We start from the raw sequence: 14,574 nt of genomic DNA on the forward strand, positions 1-14,574 counted from the left end.
GTGCTCAGGGTTCCCATAAAGCATCAGAGCTGAGAAACCTTGTACACATCCTCACCAAGAACACAACTATCAGATCCCTCTCTTGAGCCTGACTTCTCCCTATGGGCTGGGAGAAGACAGTGAGGGAAGTGAGGACCTGAGTTTAAATCTTTAGCATGCATGTAAAATGCTGCATGTGGCCACCTGTAACCTCAGGGAAGGGAGAAGAAAGGGAAACAGTAGGGTCTCTGGGGCTTACTGATCTAGCTCTGGGTTTGTGAGAGACAGTGTCTTAAGGAATACAGCAGAGAGTAGATAGAACAGGACACCAGATATCTCCCCCCATCTCTCTCTCTCTCTCTCTCTCTCTCTCTCTCTCTCTCTCTCTCTCTCTCTCTCTCCCTCCCTCTCTCTCTCTCTCTGTCTCTCATACACACACATACACACACACGCACACCACACAAATACCCCCCATACCACATAGACACCACACACACATATGCCAAACAGATAGCACACATACAACATACACATATACATGCATATTCATACAATCATAGATTCATACACATATGTATTTACACATACATACATTCACCTTACACATATAGACATGCACATATGTTAACTTTTTTTAAAAAAATGAAAAAATTGACTTGTTAGACTCTGTGTGTGCTGTGTGCAACAATAGGAATTAAAGAAGAAGTTATTGAGGAGTTGGAGAGGACATGGCGGGAATAAAATAATAGATCTTGTGTGTGCATGATCACGAAGTGCTCTCTGTGTGGTCTGGAAGGGCTGCAGTGTTTTGCCAGTACTCTGCAAATGGGCTGTTCCTCGTTGTGGGTGGCCTGAAGAGGATCTACCTAGATGACATTCAGACCTACATAAGCTGGTGATACTGTGGGTCTTTCCAACCTTGAAAGTTTTGGGGGGTCCCTATCTTTTTACTAGCACATTAAACTTCACAGCTAGGAATAAATGTTGCAGTTGCAGATTTGTATTTCTCAGTTGTTGTGAAAATTTTTTATATTTCAGACGAGGGGCATCTTCGAGGAAGATATTCTCTGAGACATGATTTGAAGAGTACATGAGCCTGTGCTATTTTCACATGTGTATTTAGCATGAACTGTTTTCCACACATCCAGAAACCTAGTCTCCCAGTGTTTGCAGAAGTGGATGCCATTAACTTTGTATAAGTTTCAGATAGTGTGATGTCACCCAAAGGCCCTCTGAAAGCTCAGACATAGCACGAGCACTCTGGCAGACTGAACTGAGATTGGAACGTGCATGTGTTTGCTGGCTCTCTCAGTTAACCTGAGAACATCCAAAGGGCTATTCAAATGAATATTCTACTCAGTATGAAGTATCATCTTATATAGTGTTTTAGGGAAAATACTTGGGAACAAGACAATAACAATTATGGGGGTTTGGCATATTTTTTCCTCATTAAAATAAAATAACTAGCTTATTGACCCAAATTTATTTACCATAGTTTACTCTTCAACATGTACACTTTAAGTGTACACGGTATATGAATGTTGGTATATATGTGGATGCATGTATGTGTGTCTGTGTTCATGCATATGTGTACAAAGGCCTAAAGCTAATATGGAGTGTCTTTTTTGAACACACTATACCTTATATACCGAAGCAGGTCTTCTCCCTGAACCTAGAGCTTGCTGGTTTGGCCAGCTTGCTCCACAAATCCCTGTCTCTGCCTCTCTCATGCTGAGATATTCATAGACCTCCATGCTCACCTGGCTTTCTAAGTGAGTTCTAGGATCCTGAGCTATCATCCTCAAGTGTGTGCAGCAGGTTCTCTCCACCCCTTACATGGTTTTTGACATATTGTGTCATTATTTCTTTTAATTTTGCTAGAACTAGACATATACCACTAAAACTAATATTTTAATCATCTTAAGTGTACAATTTAGTAGCACAAATTATGTTTATTGTACTATACAAGCCTCAGCACCATTTCTAGAACTTTTCATCATCCTAACTAGACATGATTTCTTCTCCACTCCCCAGTTAATACACTAACTCTGTAAACCTATTTATCTAGGCAGTGCACATCAGCAAATTCTACATATTGATCATTTTCGTCTCACTTATTATATGTGGCAGAATGTTCTCAAGGTTCATCTTAACATTATGGCGCTAAATAATCAGCCATTTTTTGTCCCCCACAGTTGATTACCCACTAGTTTCTTGCTAGACATGTGGTTGTTTTCTCCTTTTGGCTATTGTGAGTAATCCTGCAGTTGAACACTGATCGGCAAGCACATGTTCAAACCCTGCTTCCAGTTCTTCATGGCATACGATGCAGAGTAAAATAGCTAACTCTTACAGCCATTTTCTGTTTAGCTTTTTGGTCTTTGTTTTTGTTTTTTAGGTTGTTAGTTTGAGATAGTATCTCACTGTGTATTCCTGCCTGGCCTGCAACTTGCTTTGTAGAGCATGCAGGCCTTGAAAGAATTTCTCAGAGATTCTCCTGCCTCTGTCTTCGGAGTGCTGGGGCTAAAGATATGCATCACCATGCTCAGCTTCTGTTTAACTTTTTGAGGGACATATTTACTTTCATTTTTATTATTTAAACAAGGTCTTTATATAGCCTGTGGTTGCCACAGATTCACTACAAAACCCCAGCTGACCTAGGCCTCCTCTCCCTCCCACCCGAGCGCTGAGATGCAGGGATGTGGCACCATGCCTGGTACCATAGTTTCATGGTTCTGTGTTAAGTGCTGCCTTGGGGGCTGTACATAAATGACTACAGTGGTTCTGATAACAGCCATGTGGATTTTCACTCCTACATCAAACAACTTTTAGGACCTGCTCTGTGGCAGATACTATTTTAGTTAGGCACTGAAGGTCTCAAATGAACAGAACAGCCACACCCTCTCCCAGACCTTGCATTAGAATGCTAAGAGCAGACATAAAAAAATGTGTAGGTTGATACAGTGGCTGATATCTGTAATCTCAGTGCCTGGGAGGCTGAGGCAGGAGGATTAAGTATGACACCATCTTGAGCAACATAGTGAGACCTGTATCAAAAAGCCAAGAGGTAAAGATGTGGCTTAATGGGTAGAACATCATCAGCCTGGCATGTGTAAACCCCGGGCTTCAATCCCTACTTCACATGCACGTGCACAAGCACTTACACACACACTTGCATGTCTACACACACATACATGCTTATACCTATGCAAACTATCAATACAATGCTAAATATAATAAGTAGTATCAAAGCAATTAGTATGGGGAGAGAAAGCAGTTTGTGTAGCTTGGAAGGAAGCTATGGCATTGAAAGGCAAGGTCGCTGAGAAACTGACTTAAGAGTAAACCATCAGAGGTCGTGGAGACCATTCTAGGAAACGGCAAAGATAACACACAGGCCCCAAGGCAGGCATAGATAGAAGTGGGAAGAAATAGCAAGCAAGTTGAAAACAAGACACAGGAGGGGATGCGATTGTATTTTTTTTTCTGTTTTCATGAAAAGCATGTGGAAAATTTGAGGCATAAGAAAGTTATAGAGAGCTCAAAGGGCTTTACCCAAGCCACTGCTGCTAATTAACAGCTAGAGATCCAGTTGTAGAAAATCAGCTCCAGAGCATGCCCTTCCTGATAGGGTGTATATGCATCTGGTTCTGTGAGCATCCTGGCTGGTAGTCAGCACTCTATAGAAGTATGCTGCACAGTGGAGTTTCTATTGCTGGAATCTATCCTGGCTCTCCAGATGCTCCAGATGCCAGTTCTAGCATACTGTGGCAGCCCCACTGATGCCTTCATTCCTTCCCATAGGCATGATTCACTCTCCTGGCTTTGATGGAGGCAGTAGCCTGAGCTACCAGATGCTGATGAATGCAGATAGCTTGTACACAGCAGCACACTGTGCCCTACTGCTCAACCTGAAGCTCTCCCATGGTGACTACTACCGGAAGCGACCAGCTGTGGCACCAGGCATGATGGTGAGCCTGAGCTCTGGCATGGTTCTCCCCTGGATAAGCACTGATGTCAGCTAGCACTGTGCAGCCAGGTGTCAGGTATCTAGGGAGAAACTGACCAGTGTATTCTGTGCCCCATTGCCCTGCAGCACCCATGTCTGGGCAGGTTTGGAAGGTGGAAAGGATGAATATGAAATTCACATGGTAATAACTTGTACTTTAATAAAATGCCTTTTGTTAGGTGTGTAGAGAGGGTGGTGTTGGCTATCCTGTGGTTGGCTTCCTTGGCTTAACAAGTCGCTTCCTTGATGTGAATTTGGGGCTGTAATTGATGGGTCACAGAAAGGAATCAATGATCGCTTCTTTCTGGAATGAAATACAACCTTCCAATGTTACTTGATGACAGTGTAAGTCTCCCTTGGGTACATATACTCTTTCCAGAGATTCTTCTATCCCTGCTGCTATTGGGACAGCAAGAAGAAACTATAGAAGGTAGTCATGCAGGTGATAACCTTCCTACCAACCAAAAACAAGAATGTAAAATGTGTCACCCTGGTCCTTTCACAATCTATTTGTCAGATGATGTCACAAATGAAACTCTCGTGTGGAGCTTGGGCTGCATCCCAGCTTTTCCCCCCTTTTATTCTTACCCCCAATCAAAAGCTCTGGTTCAGTCGGGATGGGAAAGAGGAGCAGCGTAGGAGGCTGTTTATTCACAAGAGTGTGTATTTGGTCCCCTTCCATGGCCTCTCTGTAGAAAGAGTTCACAAAGCAGGTGCAGACCAGCGGCGTGCTGATGGTCTTCTCCCAGACCTGGATTGAGGAACTATACCATCAGGTGCTGGACAGAAACATGCTGGGAGAAGCTGGCTACTGGGGCAGCCCTGAGGACAACAGCCTTCCCCTCATCACCATGCTCACCGGTCAGTGGGTAATGCCAAGGTCATGGAGTACTCAGTAGTTGGGGGAAGCTGGCATTCTGGGGCCTTTTAGAAAATGCCACAGTGCTTGAACATGCTTCGAGTAGCAGCTCCAGGAAGGCACCATGAAAACACCTCTCAAGCATTTGCCCTCCTTTTGTCGTGGGCAGCCCATTGTGCTCACTATCAGCATTGGGTGGAGGTAACTTAGCACCCTCAGTGTTGGAGTAACCTGTAAGCTCATTGATGGACTTGTGTTTTCTGGACCCAGGCCCAGGGTTATTCCTGAAGCTGTCGTGTGCTAATAGAGACCCCACGTTGTTCAGTGCTCCTGGGATTTGCCCATTCGTAATTCGAAGCTGTTGGTTTCCTACTTGGCGTCGTTCCCATTTCCTGTCAGAATTCTTTTCCCATCTGTACCAGAATTTAAAATAATGCCAAACACTGGCTTTCCCAGAATCCTTATCTATAGTATCAAAAATGTTTAATATCCTTTTTAACTACTAGAAATTTCAAGTGAACATATAGAAAACAGTATGCACTGTCTCAAGGTAGGGTGATTTTTGGCAAAAGCAGACCTTTCTGGTTTTTTTATGGCTTACCAAAAATGTTCAGAACTTTGATATTTTCAGCAGATAAATTAAATCTTCAAGGCTGGTTGTTTTGGTTTCATTCTTGTACTGTTTCTGAGTTCTCTTTACAACCTGAAGTATTCTCTAAGGCCCTAGCTCATGGGACATGTTCCTATACTAGAAGTAATGTCTCCTGCATCTCAAAGCTCATCAGCTATTTACTATGCAGGGGTATGGTGGGGATAAAGCTGGGTAGTATAGCTGAGAGGATGGATCTGTTGATTAAAAGTAGGTCATGTTATCTATGGTTGACACCAAGGCTTTTATAAAGGTGACAGAGAAAGCAACTGGCCAGTGGAAACCAACAATCAGGTGGAATTTGGAAGGTGCTAATTGGAAACCCAGGTAGAGAGATATTAATGAGGCCTCTCCCTGGAGAGCACAGTCCTGGAACTTTCTTGAATCTGAAATCTTTCTTCTAGAGTCAAGATGGAACTGGTAAGAGCAAGTCTAGGTTCCACATCTTAAGGATCAGCCGGGCAGTGGTGGCGCACGGCTTACTCCCAGCACTTGGAAGGCAGAGGGAGGCAGATGTCTGAGTTCTAGGCCAGCCTGGTCTACCAAGCAAGTTCCAGGAGAGCCAGAGCTACACAGAGAAACCCTGTCTCGAAAAAAAAAAAAAAAACACCAAAAAAAAAAAAAGGATCAAGATCATGAGACAAGTGACCAGTTTGTACTTTATTGATCATGGTTCTCTTTATATCACTTGAAAATAACCATTCAGGGGTACTGGAGAGAAAACTCAATCATCTCAAGGATCTATGTTTGATCCCTAGCACCTACATAAAAATAAGACATAGTCGTAGGTACCTATAATCTTGGTACTGACAAGGTGAATACAGAGGATTCATGGCATTTTCTGGCAGCCAGTCTAGCTAAATCAGAGAGCTCCAGTTTCAGTGGGAAACCCTGTCTTAAAAAGAAGATGAAGAGGGAGACAGCACACATCAATTTCTGGTCTCCACACATATGTGCATACACACATGCACACATATGGGCCACTTCTTATAACATGGCAGACCATTCATAGAAATGGAAAAGTTCACACTTAAATAAATTTCATATTACTTGAGTGCATTAGTCTTGGACCTAGTGTATAGGAGCTATTATAACCTGGATAAAATGATCACTTCTGGTAAATGTCATTAGCCCATTGTCATTAGCCAATGTCAAAGCTAAATTGACACCAAAAAAGTAGCCTATTTGTACAGTAGAAGCCATATAAGTTTCTACCTTTTATGAACTTTTGATGTATTGGCTAGAAGGTTTCCAATATAAAATGCAAATTTTGACACGATGTATTGACATCATCAAGCAAGACTCAAGTCAGGATGAAGTTCCAAATTAAGGAGAAAATTATTCTATCCCTTTTTCTCTACCTTTCCCTTCATTTAACTGTATCAGTTGCATCCAAATTCATATGTTGTATCTCATGATCAGCTTATTTCATAATGAGGAAATTGATGCCCAAAGAATGAAGTGCTGGTTCAGGCCTAAAGGTCCACTTCATTCAGAGATAAGCAGAAACCCAGGCTTTTTAGCCCAGACCAGTCCCTTTCTGCCAGAATATGAAGGAGTTTATAGCACTATTTTCATAGGTGGGAGTTTACTCTTGCAAAAATTCAAAGGACATAGTTTAAGAACTCATGTTGAACTAAACCATAATGCTATAGAGAGAGGCCTGAATGCCAATCAGAAAACATGAATACTGAATCCAATTCCATCCTGCCTCGTGGACTTGGGCAGTTTATCTACTTTATAATTGGATCTTACCCCCAGACACTCAGAAATTAGACCTTTTTCTGCTTCAAATACTGAATTTCATCCCTAAAAAAAAAATGGAAAAATAATATCCCTTCCTGGATTGAGTGTTGGGGACAATCCAATGAAAACAACAACAATAACAACTACAAAGTAAAACAATTTGAAAATTGAAAAGTGTATCATCATCATTGCATCTGTAAGTAGAATGAAAACTATCTGACCAAAGAGGTTTATTCTCCTTAGTTTTGGTGAAACAGCTCTGGAAGAAAACGACTAACTAACCTGGCATGGTTGTATATTCTTTTTGGTCCAAAACTTGAGAAGCAGATGCAGGAGACTAGCAAGTCTGTTACTAGACTGCTCCATACAGTGAGAGCTCTTTAAAGTGTGTGTGAGAGTGTATGAGTGTACACACACACATGGGTGCATGCATGTACATGCACGCCAGAGTACTCTATGAGTATGATTAGTGATAATGCCAGGATTTTGAATAAATACAGGATCCAAAGATGAAAACATCTTGAGTGAATAGATTTTTGACAGTAGAGGCAGAGTTTAGCCTTATTTTTTTCAAATGTAAAGCATGCAACAGCAAATAATAGAATGCTTTGACAATGCAAGAAAAATAGACTGAGTGAACAAAGCAACATTTATAATACTCTCAGAAAAAAAGTGACTCTATGGCTCATATGTAATAAATAGAATGGATTTTTGTTGAAAAGAAATAAATATTATGGTGGCTATTGTTTTTTTTTCTTTTATTTGTCTACCAAAAAGGAAGACTTAGGGATGACTTTGCTCTTGTGATTGGCAGATATTGATGGCTTAGAGAGCAGTGCAATTGGTGGCCAGCTGATGGCATCAGCTTCAGTGGAGTTGCCTTTCACCCAGAGCAGGAGACTTGATGACTCCATGGTAGCAGGTAAGACCTTCACCTTTGAGTGTAAAATGTACATATACATATGTTACCAGCAATCAAACTGTTAATGGTGGCTTAAATAAATTATGACTTTGTCTTGGGCTGAAGGTAGCAAATGAAATTGCCCAGCTGAGACAGTGATGTTACATCCATTATTTATGATGACTGTGTGAAACCTGACCCAACGCATCTCATAATACATTGTATTTCCTGTTGTAGAATTACATGTAACTCAGAATTGCTTCTCTGAGGCCTGGAGGACCTCGGACCCTTCTTTGTCATTCTTTTTTGTCTCTGAAAAGTGGCAGACACCTCTTTTTCTTATAGGTGTTGCATTTGCCCGTTATATTTTGGTTGGCTGCTGGAAGAACTTGATTGATACTCTGTCAACCCCCTTGACTGGTCGAATGGCAGGAAGCTCCAAGGGGCTGGCCTTCATCCTTGGAGCTGAGGGCATCAAAGAGCAGAACCAGAAAGAGCGAGATGCCATCTGCATGAGCCTTGATGGGCTGCGGAAGGCTGCTCGGCTGAGCTGTGCGCTGGGTACCTGTGGGGAACCCTGACTCTTGGCCTGAGGGAGGGTCTCTTCAGAACTCACTAGGCAAAGCATCATTTAGAAGGGGTTCTTCTGGTATGTATCTGGAGAACATAGTCAATTAATCAGTAGCTGTTTGTCTCTCTGAAGGGGTTGCTGCTAACTGTGCCTCAGCTCTTGCCCAAATGGCAGCTGCTTCCTGTGTCCAGGAAGAGAAAGAAGAAAGGGAAGCCCAGGAGCCCAGTGATGCCCTAGGACAAGGTAACAGCTGCAGGCCAGGATCTACCTGGTGATACCACTAGCAACTGGTCCCCATTCTGTGTGTGATACACAGTAGGTAATCACTATTAGTCAGGAACCCCCTGGGCTACAGGCTTGAGTCTGTTTTAGGGGAGGGAACTTACCTAGTGTTGATGGTGTCTCCTCCTCCCAAGGGAGTCATACTGGCTACTAGTGACAAGGAAAGTACAGTTGGCTGCTCACAAGAGTGTCAGGGGCTCACCTGGTAAAACCTTCACCTGGGTCATCATCAGGCTACTAGTGCACATTAGATATTCCTCTGGTTAAAGTAGGACTGGCAAATTGGCCAATGCTCTAAGAATAAAAATCAAATAGAATCTATAAAAAGGGGGCAGATAAACTTCACTCAGGAAAACCTGAGCTTTGTGGACACAAGAAAGGGTCAGTGAAGCTAATGATCTAGACACGAGGAAAGAAAATATCTTTCCTAATAGTAATGGAAGATACAAGGCAGCCAGGAGGCTGAAGGAGAAATACAAGCATGATCCAAATAATACTGATGCTATCTGTGGATATGGAAAATAGCTACTCACATAAAAATGTGTATTCTTAGCAAAGACAAGCAATTTAGGTCACTCTTCCATGAACTTGAATAATATTTAGGAACCTGTTAACAAGCAAAGTACTTCTTATAGATCTGGGAGAAGGAAGAATCAAAGCTTAAGCATTGTAAACCTGTCAACTACACACAAACCCATACATTTAGCCACCTGTAGTGGTGTACATCTGTATGCCAGACCTCAAGAGTTTGAGGTGAGAGGGTCACAAATGGGAGGCCATCTTGAGTTGCACAGCAAGAACTTACTCAAAAATATAAATTGTAGGGTCTGGAAAGATGGCTCAGCAGGTATGAGTGCTTGTTGTCCAATCATAAGGACCACAATTTTCAGATATGAGCTCCAAAATTACAAGCCAGGTACAACACAAAAGTCTTCCTTTCACCCAAGTTCTCAGGGATACAATACCCTAACTCAGGCCTCTGCACATGCACAGGTATGTATGCCTATACATATGTGTCTACATACATTCACTGACAGACACAAATAAATAAATAAATAAATAAATAAATAAATAAAATGAATCTTTAAAAGAGTTCTTGTAGCTGGAGAGATGGATCACCTATTAAGAGCACTAGCTACTCTTCCAGAGGACACAAGTTATATTTTCAGCACCTATGTGGTGGCTCACACCCATCTGTATGATTCTGACATCCATTTCTGACCTCTGAGGGAACCCACATGCACATGTGCACATACATACATGCAGATAAAACACTCATACACATGAAATAAGTATTTGAAATGTTTAATTTTTACAATTGCAGTTCCTAAAACAACATACTTTATATACAAAGCTTAAAATGTTCTAATCATAAACAAATACAAAATAAAATCAGTCTTATATTCATGAGGCAAATAGTGTTTTTCTACAAATACCCTTCTCCTTATAACACGAAACTGGCTGAGTCACTAGAAGATAGTTTTCTCTGTTTCTTAGCTCTACATTATCACCCATCAAATCTGGTGACTGGAAAGCTTTCTTTAAGGGTGGTACTGCCATTTGGTCTTGTGTTGGGATTTGGCATGAATGATGTGCTAAATCAATTTTTGTATTCTTCCTCAGTTATCACCCCTCTGTTTTATTTCAATAAAGCATCATTTATAGCTTACAGATACAAGTGTGGATTCCAGGGATGAAATGACATCATGATTTTCACTTGAAAAGAAGTCATCATCCTGCTCCAGATACATACACATAGTTTTTTTAGATGACCACATGAGAAAGGCATAAATGATATTAAACAATCTCAGAGAGACTTACTCATATACTGCCAAGAATTTCTTGATATTTATAAATTTGGGTGCACAGGGAAGGATGAAGATTCTGGAAACAGATGGTTTGGCTCAAGTTAGCTCATGAAGCCCACCCACAGTGGTGCTGTGTCCCACCTAGACCCTTTGGTGGGCTGGAAGGAACTGCACCTAGTCAGGGTCCATCTGACCTTAGAGCCACAGAGCAGGGGTCACCAGTGAATGGGGACTTGTCTGACCATGACTTTGCATGTGGACGATGGAGACCTGCTGAAGAGGTGCTTGCAGCCAACGAAGTATATCATTTCCCTTTTGCTCTTGCATGAGAACACACTCTTTCATTTCCATCTTGTCTCTCTCCCTTTCTGTCTCCCCTACTCAGACTGCTATTATAATAAATGTCTTTCTGGCACAGTGAAACTAAAAGTGGAGCAGAAACTGGAGCAGATGGGGAAGGTGCAGGGGGTGTGGCTGCACACAGCCCACGTCTTGTGCATGGATGCCATCCTCAGCGTAGGCCTGGAGATGGGAAGCCACAACCCGGACTGCTGGCCACACGTGTTCAGGTGCATGATGGTATCCCCACCCTTAATGGCACAGACCCTGCTGTGGAAAGCCCGGGGTGGTAGAGAGGGTATAGACTCCAGAGTCTTCCAGCATCTCAGCAGAGCATTCCCCATTTAGATAGATTGTTAGTGAGACACAGAAAAGAGGACAAGAGATAAGCACCCACTGAATGTATGTTTCAGAGAAAAGAATGGCAGAACTGGATTCAGGGAATTGTGATCTATCTCTTGACATTGGTGTGAGAGACAGATGCATTATACCAATGGAAAAAAGATGCTTTCTCGAGTGAGAGATAGAACACAAGCATGTGGTTTAAATGAATACAAGTCTAAAATATGTTCAGGAGTCAATAACCCAACTGTTGCATGCTTATTAATGTCCTTCCTGTTTTCCAAAAGGACCCTGGATAGCATACATCATTATATACAGTACCTCATTAAAGACATCTACTTTAAGTGGACAAAGAAAAATAGGAACACAATAGTACATCTGTGCAAGCACCACTAAAAATTTGACTGTAAGTTTTGTGCCACGGAAGTAAAGAGAGTCCCAGTCAGCACCTATAAAATTAAAAAAAAAAAAAAAGACAACTCCAACTCTTAAGTCCAAGTCAAGAACCATGTCTCCCCACTAACTGACATTAGAGCAGAAGAAACGAGCAGATCATTCATGGAAAGAGAATATTAATATGATAACCCAGCAAGATCTTGGTTCTGTTTGACTTCACTAAAACAAATATAGCTCCAAGTGCTCGTTGAGTTCCTAAGAGAAGAGAATGCAGCATATCTAAGGGTTGTAAGACTAACCTGGTGCATGCAGTCTTAAAAACATTCTACCACCTTAGCCCAGGAGCTGAGATGGAGCTACCAGCTCCTCCCTGCTTAGCCCTCTATCAATCGCAACCATCCCTCAACCCGACTTCTCTTTTCTACCCTTCTTTGCTCCGCAGATAAAACACACTCAAACAGCTTTGTGACTTTAGAACTTGTCAGCTAGCACAGTTGCTGGGCACAGAATCTCCTGCCTGGACAGGCACACCGTCATCACATGTTATCTCCATTTCTCCTCCTGCTCTAAACTTATCACCTACCCTGTATCAGCTAGCCCTCACAACCTCCTTGGTCCCTGCCCGTAGCAGAAGCTGCAGGCCTTAGCTGTCCTGAGGCCTTACATGGCTGCTGCTGTCTTCTTGTTCCAAAGCATGGCAGAAAAGCCCCTCCCTTTCCCTGTGTCTGCTTTTTCCTCCTGGAACCCAGAAGCCCCACCTGTACCTTCTTCCCGCCTTCTTTATTGACAAAATCAAGAACCAATTAGGGAACCAGACCTATCAGCATCTCCCACTACACCACCCAACTTGAAAAGAACATGTGAAAGGACCAGAAAGAAGCAGCCTGGAGCCAAGTGGAGTGAGATAGAGAAGCTGATGACCAAATGTTTTGCATTGGTCTTACAAGAAAACAAAGAGAAAAGACTCAGGTGGCACCTAAGCAATGTATGTGAATTCAACAAATTTCCCAATTATAGAACACCAGAATAGTTTGTCAGGATGCCCTTTGACAACAACTAAATTATCCAAGATAAAGGATGTCTTAGAAGGCATCTTAATCCTAAATTCATTTAGGAACACACCCTTTGCAAATTGGCAGTTGCATGTGTCTATTCTGTTTCTACCATGCTAGGGAATGCCCCCTCAACCCTGTTCCCTGTTTGGACAAAGGTATATGGAACTATTAGCATCAGACACATCATAACCAGGTAGAACTCTACTGTGTCAGCAGAGCTGTCCACTATGGGCGTGTTTATTTTGGGATCCTTTCATAAGAGCATGCTTCTCAGCTAATCAGAACATAGTACAGAGGGAGAGGGGATTCCTCAAGGAAAGTTTTCAAATAAACTGTCTAGTAAAGCAGTAACCTAATCAACAGAAATGGTAAACAGGACTCTATTGCCTGTTTTCCCCAGCAGTGATGAGTGAGAGTCTAAGGAATACCTTACCCGTGCCAAGGCTGGCCCAACCCAAAACAAATTTTCTGTCTCTTAAGTAGTAACATACATACATAGTGAGGAAATGGCAGTGCAAACTATGATAAGAGGAAAAGAAAAAAGCTGAGGCAAACCCCAGGGGTAGCTGGATTGCCTTTTGCCTCACTGTGGGATGAATAGAGTCTGCAGCACTGGGCTACAGTATTCACTTCCGCTTTGACTCTTTCCAGGGTATGTGAGTATGTGGGCACCCTGGAGCACACCCACTTCAGCGATGGTATCTCCCAGCCCCCTCTGACCATCCATCATCCACAGAAGACATCTGGGAGCTCTGGCCTCCTTGGAGAACTTGAGTTTAAGAGCGCATCCCAGGAGCAGAACCTGGACCAGGGGCCTTCCCTGAACGCAGGCCCTGTGGTCCAGCCACATTCCATCCAAGAGCTTGTTCGGGAATGTAGCCGTGGCCGGACCTCAGACTTCCGGGGAGGTAGTCTGAGTGGGAACAGTGCTGCCAAGGTGGTGCTCAGCCTTTCTACCCAGGCTGACAGGTATGCAAGGCCAGCTCACCCTGAGGATGCTTAAGCAGGAATTGCCAGTTGGCTATGTCTGTATTAATTTGTCTGGTCTCAAAATCAGCCTGAGGATAACGATGCATTAACTAGTTACTAAAAATGCTTTCCATCCCGCGTGTGTGTGTGTGTGTGTGTGTGTGTGCGCGCGCGCGCGCGCGTGTGCGCAGGTATGTGTAGCCTTGCCTGTTCTGCAGGCTCTATTCACTTTTTTGTTGCTTTGTTTGTTTTTTGAAACAGTGTCTCTAATGCCCTCTAGAGCTTATCAAGTAAGCTAGGCTGGCTGATCAGCAAATTCCAGATATAGCCTGATATTTGCCTCCTCCACATCAGGGTTAGTTACGAGTGTGAACCATTATATTCTGCTTTTTTATGTGGGCTCTGGGAGTTGAATTCAGTTTCTTGGGCTTGCAAGTCAGCTATCAGTTGATATCACTAAACTGTCTCCCATCCCTCTTTCCATTGTCTTCCCTCATACCACGAACCATTTTTTGAATGAACCATCCTCTAATGCCTGAGTTCCACATCTTAAGTGGACTACCTGAAATTTAGTCTATGGTTTTACTATCATGTCTCACTTCCTCACTGGTAAAATAAGATTCTTTTATAAAGTAATGTTCAGAGGGTAGTTACAAGGTTGAATTAAAT

General features: G+C 42.6%; 1 protein-coding gene across 1 annotated transcript in view; it reads left to right on the plus strand.

The window, feature by feature from the left end:
• The window catches only part of Arfgef3 (ARFGEF family member 3), a 165,077-nt gene that overhangs the window by 100,961 nt on the left and 49,542 nt on the right, over window positions 1–14,574 (plus strand). The window contains exons 13-19 of the mRNA XM_028782607.1: window positions 3,784–3,950; window positions 4,684–4,849; window positions 8,057–8,164; window positions 8,489–8,704; window positions 8,847–8,957; window positions 11,223–11,373; window positions 13,588–13,905. Of these exons, the coding sequence (XP_028638440.1) occupies window positions 3,784–3,950; window positions 4,684–4,849; window positions 8,057–8,164; window positions 8,489–8,704; window positions 8,847–8,957; window positions 11,223–11,373; window positions 13,588–13,905 (1,237 nt within the window). The remainder of the gene's footprint in view (window positions 1–3,783; window positions 3,951–4,683; window positions 4,850–8,056; window positions 8,165–8,488; window positions 8,705–8,846; window positions 8,958–11,222; window positions 11,374–13,587; window positions 13,906–14,574) is intronic.

This window comes from Grammomys surdaster, unplaced genomic scaffold (assembly GCF_004785775.1).
Source record: "Grammomys surdaster isolate TR1022 unplaced genomic scaffold, NIH_TR_1.0 806, whole genome shotgun sequence".
Lineage (NCBI taxonomy): Eukaryota > Metazoa > Chordata > Mammalia > Rodentia > Muridae > Grammomys > Grammomys surdaster.